The 17,123-nt window shown below is 31.4% G+C and overlaps 1 protein-coding gene across 7 annotated transcripts in view; it reads right to left on the reverse strand.

Annotated features, from left to right (window-relative positions):
* Positions 1 to 1,160: 1,160 nt before the first annotated feature.
* The window catches only part of LOC144956245 (protein argonaute-2-like), a 58,751-nt gene continuing 42,788 nt past the window's right edge, over positions 1,161 to 17,123 (reverse strand). For 5 of the 7 annotated variants that reach the window (XM_078886676.1, XM_078886673.1, XM_078886677.1 and 2 more), the window contains 2 exons: positions 16,534 to 16,733; positions 1,161 to 6,798 (listed from right to left, as the gene is read on the reverse strand). In XM_078886676.1, the coding sequence (XP_078742802.1) occupies positions 6,672 to 6,798; positions 16,534 to 16,733 (327 nt within the window). In that variant the 3' untranslated portion in view covers positions 1,161 to 6,671. The remainder of the gene's footprint in view (positions 6,799 to 16,533; positions 16,734 to 17,123) is intronic. The other 2 variants (XM_078886671.1, XM_078886674.1) reach the window with 1 other exon arrangement.

Genomic DNA, 17,123 nt, shown 5'->3' on the forward strand with positions numbered 1-17,123 from the left:
TTCAAAGACTTATTCTAAAACCGTTATAGATATTTATATCTGGTTTTCGCCATCTTCTAAGGAAAAGCCATACATTTATGCCCATTAGTCATTAAACCACATTACATCACCAAATTTAGCAGAATCAATCTGAACCAAGAAGACATTTTTCTCTCCTCTTTTGGAACACAAATCTTTTTTATGTAATGTGATTTTATGAAACAAAATTGTCAAAGGTAGCTCAACAAGCTTCATTTCATAGCCCGAGTTTGGCAGACCATTACAGGAATACAATTTTAAAAAAATTAGGATGATCTAAATTTGCTGAGTCAAATTGTGAGAGATTGATCACACACACTTCTGTCGACCAAGCCATTCCTATCGCACTGTTGATATTCCGAAATGGAAGGAGAGAAAAATGAGGTCTTTTTGTTTGTTTTATTGTTTTAAGGGTTTTACGGCGCTTCCAACACAGTTAGGTTATATCAGCGCCAGTAAAAAGGAAGAAAATGGGATAGTAAAAAGTTATAGAATTACAATTAAAGCACCCAAGAAAAAGTAAGACGTAGGGGAACTAGGAACAAAAAGGGATCAGATGTAGATTCCAAGAGCATACCACCAATGTACTTAGTTTGAGATCACCTATAAGTCTCATCCAGACACAAGCACAAAATCCAACAAAGAGGAATACACTCAAATGCTTACATTATACATTGAAAATACCAATTCCTTATAATAATACATAACAGAGAGATGATTTACAATGAAAAAAACATCATCTCCCAAAACATTAACTATGCATTTGACTGTTTCCCTCCGAGCTAGGACTCCGGCCAGGGCCAGGATAAAACCAAGTAATCTCATTCCAAGACAAAGACAGAAAGCATGTTGGAAAACAGTTATAAGGGGATAGAAGACAGTATGTACCCCCCTGCCCACTATGGGAGGTCAGAATGAGGTCTTTTAAGTTCATGTTGATTTTGGTGAATTGTACAAAGTAATAGGTCTATGGCAAATGGGCATAAATGTATGGCTTTTCCCTAAAACATGGTGAAAACCAGATGTGAATGAATATCTATAACGGTTTTAGAATAATAAGTTTTTGAAATCGGGGAAAAGGACACAATGTATATCATGATAATGATGTTTATAATTACAAGAAAACACAAATAGAATGATCATTTATAAGAAATGTTTCCTTTTATTGCATTTAAATGTTAAATGATAATTTTCATAATCTGAAATTTTATCCCCCACCCCCTCCCCCCAACCAAATGGTCCAGGTTTACATATTACAAATTAATCTATTCACCTGCCAATAAAAATTCACCGACATAAGAGCACACAATAATTAAAAAAAAAAAAAACATGAAAAGAATAATCGTTTGTCCGATTTCAATTTGATAATGTTGTCCGTAATAAATTAAGTATTGTGATAACAGTATGAACAGGAATGATACACAAAAATAGATAAGATCAAAATAAAATTCCATCCACCAATGTTTGATATGCGAAGAAAAAAAAGGTTAACTCAAATGAATACACACTTTGATATCGATATTGTTAAATAATGATAATCTTCAAAAATACTTGAAAGGGAATATGAATAAAATTGCAAAACAATCTGATTTCCTGCTCTTGTTCGATTTTAAAAAAAAATGATTTGTCGAATTGTATATTTGCTCTTTATATTTCATTGACATTATCTTACGCCTGTTAAAATACAATGATCACAACAAATTATTACATTTCTTTAAGGATTTTGTGGCTTCACATTAGTTGATCTGATTAATTCTTAAAATCAATATACATTTTTTACAACATAAATAAAATCAATTAAATTTACATCAAAGGTTGGACGATACGTGTTGGGTGGTCGTGGTGGTGAGAAAGGGGCCATTCATTGGTCGTGGATATGAAACAAAATGAATATGTCTGAAGTACACAGATCCTGATGGACTATTTGACTGCGCATTCAACTCAATCCAAGCAAGAGGACATGCTTCTGATTTTCATGTGGTCGCTTATTCTACAGGCCATCTATTCATTCAGATTTGATTGGGTAACTGGGTCAACATTAAACGTGACAAAAAGTCTATTATAAATAACCAGGTGCAGAGGTGTATTTTCAGCTTTTGGGCCTTACAGCTTCTGAATCAGTTTTATGCAAGGCTCTCATTATTCATGTCTACCATACACCATAACTTTTTCTATTGTTCATTCTTCGAACAGACAATGATGTAACTTGAAAGAAAGTTACAGTTATGACTGTATGATTATATATTATTATATAAAGGACCACCGATGAAGTACTCATTTTGGATTGGCTTAACATAGATAAAAAGATACCCTTGATAATTGTTGTTCTACAATCAATTAATTTATCAACAAGAATTAAAATTCAAAGAACGACTTGGCCGTACCTACATAGCTATAATATTGAGTCTGTAGACCGAGGAACGATAAACAATATAATTATTTGCAAATAATAAGTTAAGGCCTAACTATGATAAGAGAGAGATAGAAATAGAGAAATTAAATATGAATATCAGTACTTCTAGATGTCACTTTAATACACTGGTAGATTAAATAATAACATTTTTAAAAATAAAGAGAATGGTAATGATGATAATAGCAACAACAAAATAACAAACACATCAACATCAAAATAAATTTAACTACACCAATTAAAAAAAAAAAAAAAAAAAAAAAATCAAAGCATGGAGACAAAATTAGCCTCAAAATTAAAAAAAAAAAATAATAAAAAATAAGGTTGAGAGAAAAGTAGATTAAAAATGTTGTGTTTGTTAGGATAACAAAAATGTCGATGTTACAATCATCCAGGCCATTACAGAATCAATAAAACACTGTATATAAATATTCACTGACCAGATTCACAGTACAATATTGTGTGTGAGTGAGTGTGCGTGTTCTTGGCTTTATTTAGTGTATACCAACGATACATACAGCATAATATTTGATGGGCTAGACCAATCAATCTTAAACCAACAAGTATTTTTTTTTTTAAAAGACTGAAGAATACATGTTCATCATTCCATCAAAATTTTGTCAAGGAAAAAAAAATCTTTTTGAATTGTTTACATTACACCATTTATTTATACAGATATCCCGTTCAAAATAAATAAGATTGACACTTAAGACAAAAAAAAAGATTTAAAAAAAAAAGAAAAAGAAAAAAAGAGCAATCCTATACCTACCAACACAAAACACAAAATGTCAGGGACAAACATAACAAAAACTAGAGCAGATTACATTCACCTACTACTTGTATCAAAATGAGATTTTGACGTGGCTATTTAAAACTCATGAATCCTCGACTAACATTGTGGCATAGAGGTTGTGACAAACGTGATAAATGAAATGGTTTCTTGTTATAATAGCGTGGTACTGCCCATATGTGTGTATTATGGAGTGGAAGGGGGGTTGGGGGCATGGGGAGGAGGCGACTTCCTCAACAAATTGCATATCAAACAATGGTAATGGACACAATTAACGGTGGTGATAATGGTGAATATAATGATATGGTATTAGCTGTGGTTGAATAGATGACTAACAGATCGAAAATTCACCAAAACAAAAGTAAACCCAAAACAAAAAAAATACATAACATTAAACGGTTATGGCAATTTCAATTATTAAACGAGGTTTACCTATTTTTAGAGCATGCACTGCGCAATTGATTAGAAAAATGCTATCCACATTCACCAAAAAAAATAACATAATAAACACGCACACACACACACACAAACACACACACAAATTGCATGCTGACACACTAACCCTTACATGAAATTATCCAGGTAACCTTGACCTTTGACCACCATCGTTTAACATGTCAGATAAGATTCGGAGACTATCCAGCTTCATAATGACTATGATAGACAAATTATGGCATTATTTTGAACGTGACGAGGAAAATAAAGCGAGGCGAGACAGAAACAGAAAGTTGAGAAACAATGGTATAACATTTTTTTTTCTTCCCCGCAATGAGATGATAAACAATTAAATGTGTGTACAATCTACAGCTTAAGGTTCAATGTACGATTAAGTCATTATCAATTTAACAAACATGAAAAAACAAAAGGGGAAGAAAAAAAAACAAAAAACGACAGAATTATACAGAACAAAAATTAAAAATTTGTGACATTTGAGATTATTGTTGTTTGCTCTTTACTGAAGGTTGTGATGATGCAGTATATTTATTTTTAAAAATTTTAATAATAAATAAAGAATAAAAATTCATAACCAAATGAAATTAGCTGCCTATTTACTGTCAGACCAGAACAGAACGTTTTAAAGACATAAATTTGTGCTCTGATGTCATAAATTCCTTTTCAACAAATTTTGTTGCAGTTGCATTAAAGAAGCTCATCTAGCTACTAACTCTCAGCAGTTGGAGCCAGGAATTAGAAGTTCTCAAAAAATGTTCTTAGTAAATTGGTCAGTTGTGTTGAAACCATGTTGATAATGAGTTTGTCTAACCATTTGTTGAGTCATATGTCATCGACTCTAAAAGAATATAAATAAATAAATGGATGAAGAAATGAAAATTTTGAGTGGTTAGCCTCTAAAAAAGACCTCCCAAAAAGAAAGTCAATATTTTTTGTTTGTTTGTTGCTTTAGGTCTCTTCCAACACAATTGAGGTTATATGAGAGACCGCTGAAACAAAAAAACAAGCAATCTAACAAAAATAGTACAAATGTCAATCAAAATCATAACCTAAAGACATAAGCTAAATTATAAATAACCAAGAACAAACAGGCAGAGGATTTACAGGAAAAAAAATATCCCCTGTCAAAAATACAATCACAAACCAAAGAAGCAGGATAGGCTAGTAAAGAGAAGAAGAAACGACATCACTATCGGATCGTACACCCATGCGAACATCATAGGTATACGATTCAAGGGTGATGCTCCCATCCAACCACCCGCGAAAGTCAATATAATGTGCATAAATTTACATTTATAACATAGTACATTCTTTGCATTTTTTTTGCATACCTTGAATTTCTATGAAACGAATTATGCCACTTTATAATGTACTATGAACAATATACAGAAACATACCCCCCCCCCCCCCTATCCCAGCAACAAAAATAAATAAAAAATAGAAAGAAGACAACTTGCCACTACTATTTTGACACACTTGCCAAAAGCCACCCCCCCCCCCCCCTCCCCCTTTTTTTTGTTTGTTTGTTTTTTAATGTCTGCCGCCATAAAGTTTATTCACGTATCAAATCCTCAATACAGACCAGGGTTTGTGACATTTTGACTAGCTGAGTTTCATCATAGGCTAATGACAATTACGGTAAAAGCTTCATGGCCAAAACCGACCCCAAAAACCACATTGGCAGCAAGCAACGTCTCTTATAATTTGCAATTTTTAGTCATTGAACACTACGGCATAATATAATTTACGCTGATTTTCATTAATTTCATTCCATCTCTTAAAAAATAAATAAAATAGAAACAAATTTAAAAACAAATATAAATAAATCAAATACATAAATACAGTAAGAGAAACTAAACAAAAAAACAACCAGACAGTAACTGACAAACGCCAGCAGAACACTGGAGATCAGATCATATTATCTATACATATTTGTTTTTTTTTCTCTTTCTTCTATCTCAATGTCAATCGACACATTATCATTATAATCGACACATTATCATTATCAAACTTCATAAAACTGTGGAGTTGGGACATGAATTGTTGAAAACATGGGCAGGATTTATTTAAATTGTTGATTCATCAGATCAGATGTTGATCTTTTCAATACGGGTAGGAATCATAGAGCATGAAGTTATGGGGAAAATAGAGGTCTCAACTTGATAAATCCCCAAAACTAATTCAAATTTCATTAAAACAGGAGTGGACTCTAATAGAAAGTAAAAAAAAAAAAAGAAAGAAGATAGGGAAAAACCTTTGAGCCGAAAATAATTTTTTTTAATTGAAATTTTTTTTTAATGTCAGAAGCATCACAAGACATTAAAACAGTCATTAAATTATTTTTAAAAATGTCAGAATGGCAGCTCTGAACTGAGAACTGTGACAAACTTTGTCTTGTGGAAAATTCCCCTACTCATGTTAATGTTTCTTTTATCATTGATTCTAAAACTTTCCACTGTCACGATGTATAATATTTTGAATCAATGTCATAAAAATTGTCCAAAAAAAAAAACCAAAAAAAAAATTAATTCAATCAATCAAGCAAGCAATCCATCAATCTTTTAAAAAATAAAATATGAAAACAGACACAATTTCCTTCGAGCATATAAAAAAAAAGAAAACATAATTAAACATTTATCTTTGTGTGTTGAACGCCAGTCATGATATTATTTACATAATGTGTATGTCTCAATTTAAAAAAAAAACAAAAGATAGAAAAAAGAAAAAGAAATTCAAAGACAGAAAATAACAACAACAAAACAAACCAAAAAAAAACCAGTAATAATTATTTTAATACAAGGAAGAATAGACAAACTGTTTTGCAGAAAACCTCTTGTTGCTGCTCGATTTGTTGTTGATGATGGTGGTGGCGGTGGTGTAGCTGAATTAGCCGTCGTCATCTAACATTTCCCCCCCATTTCATCTCCAGTATTCTCTGTGGTCCATTAGGCCGAAGTGAAGTCGTCTTCCAATCCACGCACCGAACACATCCAGGCAGATTTAGGCAAAATACATGACACGACAGGTATCTGGATGGACAGTTACAGCCCTTGCCAGGCACAACGGATTGCGGTCCTCACTGTTGTCAGAGTGCCGGCTACCTTCGCCACTGGAAAACATTTCATCACTAACATGTGAGAGTCGTTAGAAGAAGGGTGGGGCCGTAAAAAACCCCCACCCTACCACAAAAAGCTTTCATTCCAAACAATTAACGAACAAACATATAAACACACGGAAAAGAAATAGGAAAACAAAGAAGAGAAATTTAGAGACAGTGAAATAAAAAAAAGAAAAAGGATGGGGAATAAATGAATTGAAAAAAAAAAAATAATGAAAACACTAACTCCTGAATTCTATTAATCCCATATTATGATAGATTTCTAAAGCATAATAACATGATATTGTTCTCCAGCTTACGAAATTTAACTTGATGAAAGTAAAAAAATGTAATTGATAATTGAGAAAATGAAGAAGAAAGAAAAGTATATTGTAAAATAAACAGATGATGTGCAACATATGTTTTCTGATTTTTCACTATTTGTAATACTAAGAGTACCAAATGGTGTCGAATCAGAAAATAATTTCTTTTAAAAAAAAAAAAAAAAAACAACTTTTTATTAAAACAATATTTTCCTTAATTAGCCTTAAGAATAACACTGTTTTATATGTGAAAGATTTCACAGTAATAAAATTTTTTTTTAGAAAATAAAAAAGAAAAGATGAAAACAAGAGAAATCACTAGTCATTCATTTTAGAAGTAAATCCTTCAAAGGTTGTTTGGACAAAAAAGCATTATTTTAGAAATAGAGTTTTTCTCTTTTTTTTTATCTCATCAATAACAGCAGTGCTTAGAGCCTATCAATGGATTAAGCGCAATATAACTGCTTGTTAATATTATCATTATTATTATTAACGTCATTATTACTTTTCTTTTTAAAAAATAGAATTTCAAGAAGAAAATCACCATGCAAAATTCCTCACCCCGTTTCTATGAATTGTTACTTTAACTCAACTCAGAATTAACATATTAAGATTCAATTTGGTTATATTAGTTACAAAACAAAAATATTTTCAACATTTTCCTCTAAATATTTGGTTTGAAAAATAAAAATTTGGGGAGGGGAGTGAAATTAGAATTTGGCTTGAGAAAAAAAAATCTGTACAATAAAACAACTGAATCAGTAAAGAAAAGACGTCTCTTGGGTCTCTTCTACTTTTGAAATATGAAATTGAAACATACGGTTTTGATTTGAAATATCAAAGCTTAATTAATTGTCAAAATAGGTAGGGAGAGAGTATCACTTAAAAGCAAATTTGTTGCATAGAAATCTAACTTTGCGCTAAAGCCCCAAATGCAGGAGAGTAAAAGTCTTCATTGAAAAAAAAAAAAAAAAAAACAGAAAAGAAAAGAAAGAAAACCATAAAAAAAAATTTAAAAAAAAAGATAAATATTTAAAATAAATTTTTAAAAAATAAATAGTGAAATAGATAAATAACTAAAATAAACAAATAAATAAATAGAGGGGAGAGATAGAGAGGTTGGGGAAAAAAAACCCCAAAAAACATTTAAGCACAAGACGCAACAAAGCCCCTAGCAGTTTTCCAGGTGTAGAGTGAGAACAGACAAGATCAAAGATCAAAAGCTTGTCGCATGCAGCCGAATCTCATGATGATGATTATAAGCCGAGCAATATAGAAATGCTTTGACAAAGTTAAATTCCAAATTCTAACGATAAATAAAATTATAACAACCAACAAAAGCAAGAGAATTCTGTTTTTTAAGTCGATTATATATCTGACAACTAACAATCACGAGGCAATCAAAAATCCAAAACAAAAAAAAAAGGTTAAAATAAATAAATCTAAAAAAATTAAAAAATTTTTTTAATCAATCAACGTAATCAATGTTATTATTTAGTGAGTTTGGAGAGTTCAAATTTTTCACTACCGAAATTCACTGATCATCTGTTTCTTTTCATTTCGTGAATTGTGAGGAGAAAAGAAAAAAAACCCACTTTAACAACGATAATTCTCAACTATTTCATTCAACTCTCACGTTTGCATGAATGGGCAATCAAACAAAATTTGTTCAAATTTTCATTCATGTTGAACTCGAGAGTTAGTCTTAACAAATTTCCTTTTTCCATTTCTGAATATAATTCACCTATAATACAACTGAATCAATAGAGATGTTTTCCAATTTGAATATCCTAATAATAAGAGATTCTGCTGTATGTGAGAGAAATAGAGGAAGTGGAACAGAGTTTGTACAGCAGGACAAGAGTGAGCAAGAGGAGATCGATCATATGATTTTTTTCCCCATCTCTATTATGCACACTTTTACCTCTTTAACTATCATCCCTCATTTCAAAACCCTTTCAACACCGGGGTATTGGGTCTTATTTTGTTTCCCTTTACTTCTAGACAATATTAAAGCATGTCATTTCTATAGCTGCTTTTTAAAAATTATTATAAATCGTAGTATTATCATCATTATTCTTGCAACTATTATATTATCATTACAATAATAATAATAATAATAATTAGTACAAGTTGTCAAGCATCCTCTGAATATTAAATGACTTTAAATTGACGATTTAACTCTAACCACCACCACCACCCCCCCCTCCTTTTTTTTTTTTTCATAATCGATAACCTCGACCTAATCTATAGTAAGATTAATTTAAATTTATCAATTAAACTCGACACATTCCCTCTTTATTTCCAAGCCAGTGGAGATTTTCTTCGAGACCAATCAACACCAAAAGAAACAGTAGAAGCAGCAGAAGTATGTAAGAGATTTAAGAAGTGTCGTGTGACTAAAAATAGAAACATTGAGCATTCATACACGTTTTGGATGTTTGTGTGATGTTGTGAATAGTAGAGAACTAGGTGTAGTAGTAGTAGTAGTAGTAGTAGTAGTAGTAGTAGTAGTAGTAGTAGTCGTAGTCGTAGTAGTAGTAGTAGTCATAGTAGTAGTTGTCGTAGTAGTAGTAGTTGTCGTAGTAGTAGTAGTAGTAGTCGTAGTAGTAGTCGTAGTAGTAGTCGTAGTAGTAGTCGTAGTAGTAGTCGTAGTAGTAGTAGTAGTAGTAGTAGTAGTAGTAGTAGTAGTAGTAGTACTGCTGGTAGTAGTAACAGTAGAAATTGTGGTAGTGCTAGTAGTAACAGTAAAAAGGAGTGTCTGTTATGGTGGTTTGGTGCAGACAAAAATGATGAAACATTCACCATAATATAAAACACAGGTAGGCGTGGGGGTTGGTTTCCCTAACCATGACAACAACATATAAAATAACAATGACATATAAACGACAAGAGTCAACACTAACAAAAACAACACAGTTTAACTTTACTATTCATAATATATTTCTATAATATTTCTATAAATTGAACTCAAATTCAACAAGCTTGGATCCAATGAAACCGTTGTTGAAATAGAGATAAGTTTCTTTCTGCTTAAATATGACCATCTTATCACAAATAAGAAACTGAAGAGCTATTTTCTTTTTGCTCCTTTTTTTTTTCTTTTAAAAAAAATCTTTTATCCAATTGATTGAATCTTTATTTCTTTCCTGTTTATGAAAAATTCTTACCGTGTAAAAAAATTTAAAAGATAAAAAAAGTACCATAGCACCTTTAAAAAATGGGACAGAACAGGTGTTATATTGACATAAATCAAGGTCCAATCATAGCATGTTACAAAAGATAAGACTAAAGAGGAGGTAAGATGTAATGGATTATCCAAATCATTATTTATGTGAAACAGGCTTAAGAGAAGAATTTTTTTTGGTTTTAATTTAGAAAAAAAAATTTAATTTAATTTAAAAACCTAACCTCTCTCTCTCTCTCTCTCTCTCTCTCTCTCTCTCTCTCTCTCTCTCTCTCTCTCTCTCTCTCTCTCTCTCTCTCTCTCTCTCTCTCTCTCAGGGCTGCCAAGTGCATAAAGTCAAATTGAGGGACATTTTGGAGCAGAATGAGGGACGGAATAACAGGTGCACACACACACACACACACACACACACATAAATATTCACTGCCAAAATTAAATAGGAACAGTAGCCCGAGAGTACACGACAATACAACGAATTGGATGTACGTAGTTTAAAATATCTCGATCGTTGACCTCCCTAAAATATAATATTATCTGACATCAACTACATACACTTTGAAGGGACTAATCAGACACACATAAAATGTTTATAGATTGACCATTGAGGATGACATCAGAATCATACTCTCCTAATACTAATAACTATCAACAAACTGGGCTGAAATGCAGGACATGAGGCGTTGTGTGACAGCACAGCGGGACAGTCCCACAAGACGAGGGGCACTTGGCAGCCCTGCTTCTCTATCTCACCTATAATTCTGGATAGGATCTATTGATACCTAGGCAAGACAATGGCATTTTTTATAAAACAAAAACACATGGGGGATTAAATATGGCAAAGATGACTCATATTCTTCATTAATATTAGTTAAACAGAAGACAAACAAAATTAACCATTAATTCTTTCTTTTTTATTTTAATGTAAAAATGTCTATCTGTTCATATGAATTGTTCATTGTGAAATCATGTTAAAGTCGAGAGAGTTAATATATCATTTGTTACCAACTGATTCACAACAGTATTATGTTGGAATAATGATGCTAAACTAGACTTTATAGTCAATACTATGTAACTTGGACTAAGTTTATTTGTTTAAATAAGGAGAATGATTACAGTCTCATAAAATGTATAAACCCACAATTTTCATCTATTTACTCATTTTAACTTTTTTGTTAACCTTTTGGCATCCGTCTCATCCCAATATAATACCAAGTTGATGTGGTGAGTCACATTTTGGCAAATCTTTGCTGTATAGGTTTTTATCGTATAGAAATAAAGCAATGTTACGTTTTTATCGTATAGAAATAAAACGTATTATTCAAACAAGTTATTAAAGGGTTGGGACCAAAATGGCATATTTAGTTATTTTTAAAAATCAAAGCCATTAACATGCAAAGAAAATGAGGGGAATAATACTTCGCATAATAAATTAAAAAAAAAAACAAAAAAAACAGCAACAACATTGAGTGAGGGGTTTGAATTGGTGTTAGTGGTAAGCTTTCGACATTGAGTTTTAGTGCTTTGGTTACAAAACTACATATAAATACGTCATCAGTGCTTTGGTTGTAATTTATGTGGTGTAGCAAAATAAATAAATAAATGGAACAAAAAGAAACAAATAAACAAGATGATTGATCGGAAAAAAATAAATGCACATAAATGCAGAAAATGGCCACAACAAGTAAAACACACACGTCATCCGACACAAAATGCTCCTGTTGCTTTTTACGCATCTGGAATCAGATTAGTCTTTGGATTGGATTTTTCTTATTTCTTTTACTGTATTATTATTTATGTAAAATTCAATCTAAAATTTATTCTTTTATCTTTTAAAATTTAATGTTCAATCTGAAAATTTTATCTTTTATTTTTAAAAAACAACGAATATTCAAACTGAAAATGTACATAATCATTTTTTAAATTGAAAATTTAATATTAAATCCGAAAATTTAATAATTCCATAGCAGAATTTTAAAGTTAAAAATCACTGCATTAACCATACTTTTAAACATTCTTTAGAAATATCTATCCCGAGAACATCAAATGCATCTAATTTTCCGCATGAGTATGAAGAAAAAAAGAGAAAAATTTATTTTGTTAAATTTACGCATTGATTATGGTTGACAACATTGCTTTTTCATAACAAAAGGGTGTAGTACATACAAAAGCAAGACTGAAAGAGGTTTTTTAAAAAAAATAATATTTGGCTGCAATGTCGTTGGGTGTAGAAAAAACGAATTGTATAAAAAAATGTTTCATGAAAGGGTGAAAACTGGAGATGGTTTTTAATATTAAAAAAAAAAAAAAAAAAAGATGATAGGAGAGGATGGGGTAAAAAAAAAAAAGGGGGGGGGGGGATGGGGTAGGAGAAAGAGAGAGAGAGAGAGAGGGAGGGGAGGGGGGGGGAGAGAGAGAGAAGAGAAAAGAAAGAGAGAGAGAGAGAGAGAGAGAGAGAGAGAGAGAGAGAGAGAGAGGGGGGGAGGGGAAGGGGGGCAGGTGATCCTATAATGGTACATAACTTAACGGGGCATACACAACTTTAAAAAAAATAAAAAATAAAAGATAAGGAAAGGAAAGTGTAGGAGGGAAAGACATTGACAGCAAACCGTGATAGTGTATCATACCTTCGACCAGAACTACAAACAACAACACAGCACAAGAAATAGCAAAAGAATAAAAATAAAAATATAACAATATACACATTTATGTTTACATCATGGATAGTGAAAGGGGTTAATATCATCAAAAATAAATTCATTATAAAAAAAGAAGTTTGTTTTTGTTTTTAAGGATTTTACGGCGCTTGCAACACATTAAGGTCATATCAGGGCCCACTATGGAAGCTTTAAAAATTAAAAAAAAAATTAGGATGGAGATTGAATTGAAGAGGGAGAGCGAGTCAATGTTATTAAAATTGAAGAACGTTTTCAGTTCATTATTTTTAAAGATATTTTCTTTAAATATCATCATTTGGAGGAGGAGGAAGGGGAGGAGAGGATGCTATCTTATATTTAATTTTCACTTCATATAACAGTCGTTAGATTAAAATGATACGGATTTTTACTCATATAGAGACTAACTGACTTTGGAGATTTAGTCGATTTGGTTTAAGGCAGCCCCTTTTCCCTGATCTTTCAGTGTAATTTTAGAGAGAAGATGATGCTATGATAAAATAATGCAGTTAGTAGAGACAGTCTGACAACTCAATTCTGTTCCTTGATGAGAGTTTGATAAAAAAAAAATGCTACTTCAGAAGAGCTCAGAAAATTTGATGACAAATAATGTATTTTGGGCATTATTTGACTTCGAGCATTGACAAAGCATATTGTCATCTGCTTTAGGTCTTAATATCTGATACATTCGGCTATACCAGATTTTAAGGAGTGGACTTCCAAAACTCGTAAAGAAATGATTTTCTTCATTTCAATTTTGTTGAGATATCAATGATTACAATATTATCCCCTATAGCGTCTCAGTCTATTAATTTTTTTTATATGATTAGAAAATGGATTTGATATCACTTTGCAGGTACTTTAATAAATGTTTCAATTATTACCTTAAACAAGTTTAGTGCTCCATTACGATCATGGAAAGAAAATCTATATAACAAAATTTTTTTTTTTTAAACCCCAAAACAACCCAGAAAGATGATTGCACTTCCTTCCCTGTTTTGCTTTATTTTTTAAAACCACTTGTTTGAAAGATGATTAATTTCATCTTAATTCTAATTATCGTCTTCAAATTCATTTAAAACCAGACAAAAATCAAATCTGGGTTTAATCTTTAAAATCAATCTTATTTTCTTTGTTCTTTTGAAGCGATGCCTCCACTAAATCGCAATTACAGATGGTCCAGTTGGACTGGTAAAAACCCGAGGAGCAAAAGACATAATACATTTTGAAAAACCACTCCTTAAATATGTTTTTTTTTTTTTTTTTCGCATCCGGAAACGAAAGCAGATGCCAAACTCTCTGTATTTGAAAAAAATAAATGTAATGAAGAATATTTAACCCTCTCATGTTCAAATGAATGGAGAGAGAGAGAGAGAGAGAGAAAGAGAGAGAGAGAGAGAGAGAGAGATAGAGAGATAGAGAGAGAAGAGAGAGAGAGAGAGAGAAGAGAGGAAAGAGAGAGAGAGAGAGAGAAGAGAGAGAGAGAGAAAGAGAGACAGAGAGAGAGAGAGAGACAGAGAGAGAGAGAGACAGAAAGGAGAAGAGAAAGAGAGAGACAGAGAGAGAGAGAGAGAAAGAGAGAGAGAGAGAGAGAGAGAGAGAGAGAGAGAGAGAGAGAGAGAGAGAGAGAGAGAGAGAGTTAAAATAGGTTAATTTGAAAGAAATAGGTTAATTAATTGAAAGAAATATAATAAAACTACAAAATTACAAAGGGAAATGTTAGTAAATCACACCAAAAAAAAAAAGAAAGTACAATTAAACATCTCAAATAACAAAGTCCTTGAATAAACTAATTAAACTAATTATCTTAAGCTATTGCAATCATTATCAACATTCCAATTTCACAAAATTGCTGCCTGAAAATTCTTGATTAAGACTTAATCCATTACTGACTTGTAATATATCAAATATGAATCGATACACCATGCTTTGCTACCGAAACATAGTTACTTCTTGCATGATTAATCTCAGAGCTAATTTGCCCTTTTTCATTTTATACTTTCTTGTATTGTTTACTTTATTGCCCAAACAGAAATATTGGGAAAAACACCATGAGTAGAGGGGTCTAACCAAGTCTCAAACCCGGACTATATTTATACAATGACATTCAAAATTAAATTTTAAATAACATTTAATTATAAAGCTATTAAAATAAGAAAATAGGGAAAAGGGTAAATTCTGTTATCAACTAATATATCTGGGTTAGTCATGCATTAGAAAATAAAAATTAAAAAAAAACAAAAAACATAAAGACACAATTAATGAAAACACCACCACAAACAGATCTGCCATAAAACAGTCATTATCATTAAGGCATTTGAAAAAAAAATATTTATAAAAAAACCTAAGACATAGATATTACATCCAAGCATTTCACAAATAATCTTTTTTTCTTTTTTTTTTTTCCCCCATTACATTATTCCAAATAATTTTAAGGTGGTTATCAAAGCTTAAATTCTGACACAATTTGATCCCCAAAAAAAAAATCTTAAATAGATTCAGATTAAATTTGTTTCATTGGCAGGTCTGTTGAATATAATAACTAAAGCAAGTGACTTTAAATTCAAAATAAAAACATGACATCTCAACGCCACCAAACAAGAACGAGAAGAGAAAAAACAAAATTAAAATAAAAGAGAATCCCCCTCAAATAAGGATATGAATAAGTAAAAAAGTAAGATCCATCGTGTTGAGATTAACACAAAATGATTTACAAATTGCATCTCTTTCAAAAATATTGATGGACGTGAGCTGAAAAGCTAAATGTTGCTTAATTCAAACTTAAAAAATATCACAGTAGGTGTATCTTCAGGTATAAACTGAAGATTCCACATCAGAAAATGAAAATCACACTCTCCAATGTTAAAGGAATGAAACCCTATCAGTTTCTACTTTCTCTACAACGCTCTATTGTCTTAATTTTCCTCTTATCTTATTTGTATCATTTAATATTTATCTGTCTCAAATACAGAATGCTTTTTCTCCTATTAAGTGATAAAATAAAATAATCTTATCCATTTTAATGTTCTTTTGTATGCGACTCTCACATTTTTCAAAATACTTTACACTTCAAGACATTAACGCATCCTACTAACTTCATTCACAGCCAAAGCATCCAGGTTTTATTTTTTTTTTTTTTTAAACCTTATATATCAAACAAATAAATATGCTCATTTAATTTCCATTCACTCATATGATCATCTTTCTTTTCCAAAAAATAAATAAATAAATAAATTTAGCTACTCTTTTAAAAAAATAAAATTTAATAATTGTCTATGTCTGGGTGAACCTGACAGCAACAAATTGAATTCCAAGACTACAATCTAACATTCGAGTTAAATTCAATCAATACTTTATTAAAGATAGTAAATGAGTAATTTCTAAAATTTAAAAAAAAAAAGAGAGAATCATTTCTAATCATTTTGTTCTTCAACTCAATTTGTCTTTATCAGGCTCATCCAGACGCCAAACACGGAATTGACGAGATTTTCAGTTCATTGACGGACACACTTCAAGACAGAGACATGATTTTGCTCATTTCATTCATCAGAACCCCCTAGCTACCCCTTTCCTAGGCACCCACCTGTCGTGTTCCTTCTCAACCAAATGGTAGCGGGCCCTAAAGGCCACAAGGTGAGCATAGTACGCCGGGGCGGGGATGGAGACAGAACGCGTGCAACGCACGTAAGTGTGGCACAACTGATAGGTGAGGATCTGCAATTCATCGGCATTGAAGCGGTTGTCATCCCACAGGACGTGGTAGTGAGATGGTCTGCTGGTTCCCTGGAAAGATTTAAGAATTTTGGTTTTTGCATTTAATTTGAATTAATAGAGCTTGCAACACTTTTAAGGTCATAAAGGTCGTAGTAGAAGGAAGATTTGCAAACCAACCTCAACCATTCAAAAAGATAAATCATAAATTTCACAAAATTGGGATGATTTTCTCATGATCTTAATGCAGATTAAATTACGTTCCTTTTTCACTTTTATTGTTTGCCATGATTTCATATTCATGATAAAATGTTGTAGATCATTAGACAATAAGTAGTAGTAGTAGTAGTAGTAGTTCTTCTTCTTCTTCTTTATTATTATTATTATTATTATTATTATTATCATTATCATTATTATTATTATCATTATCATTATTATTATTTTTAGACAATTAGACAATTT

The sequence above is a fragment of the Berghia stephanieae genome, chromosome 11, assembly GCF_034508935.2.
Source record: "Berghia stephanieae isolate SIO BIC M18660-M18661 chromosome 11, UCSD_Bste_1.3, whole genome shotgun sequence".
NCBI lineage: Eukaryota > Metazoa > Mollusca > Gastropoda > Nudibranchia > Aeolidiidae > Berghia > Berghia stephanieae.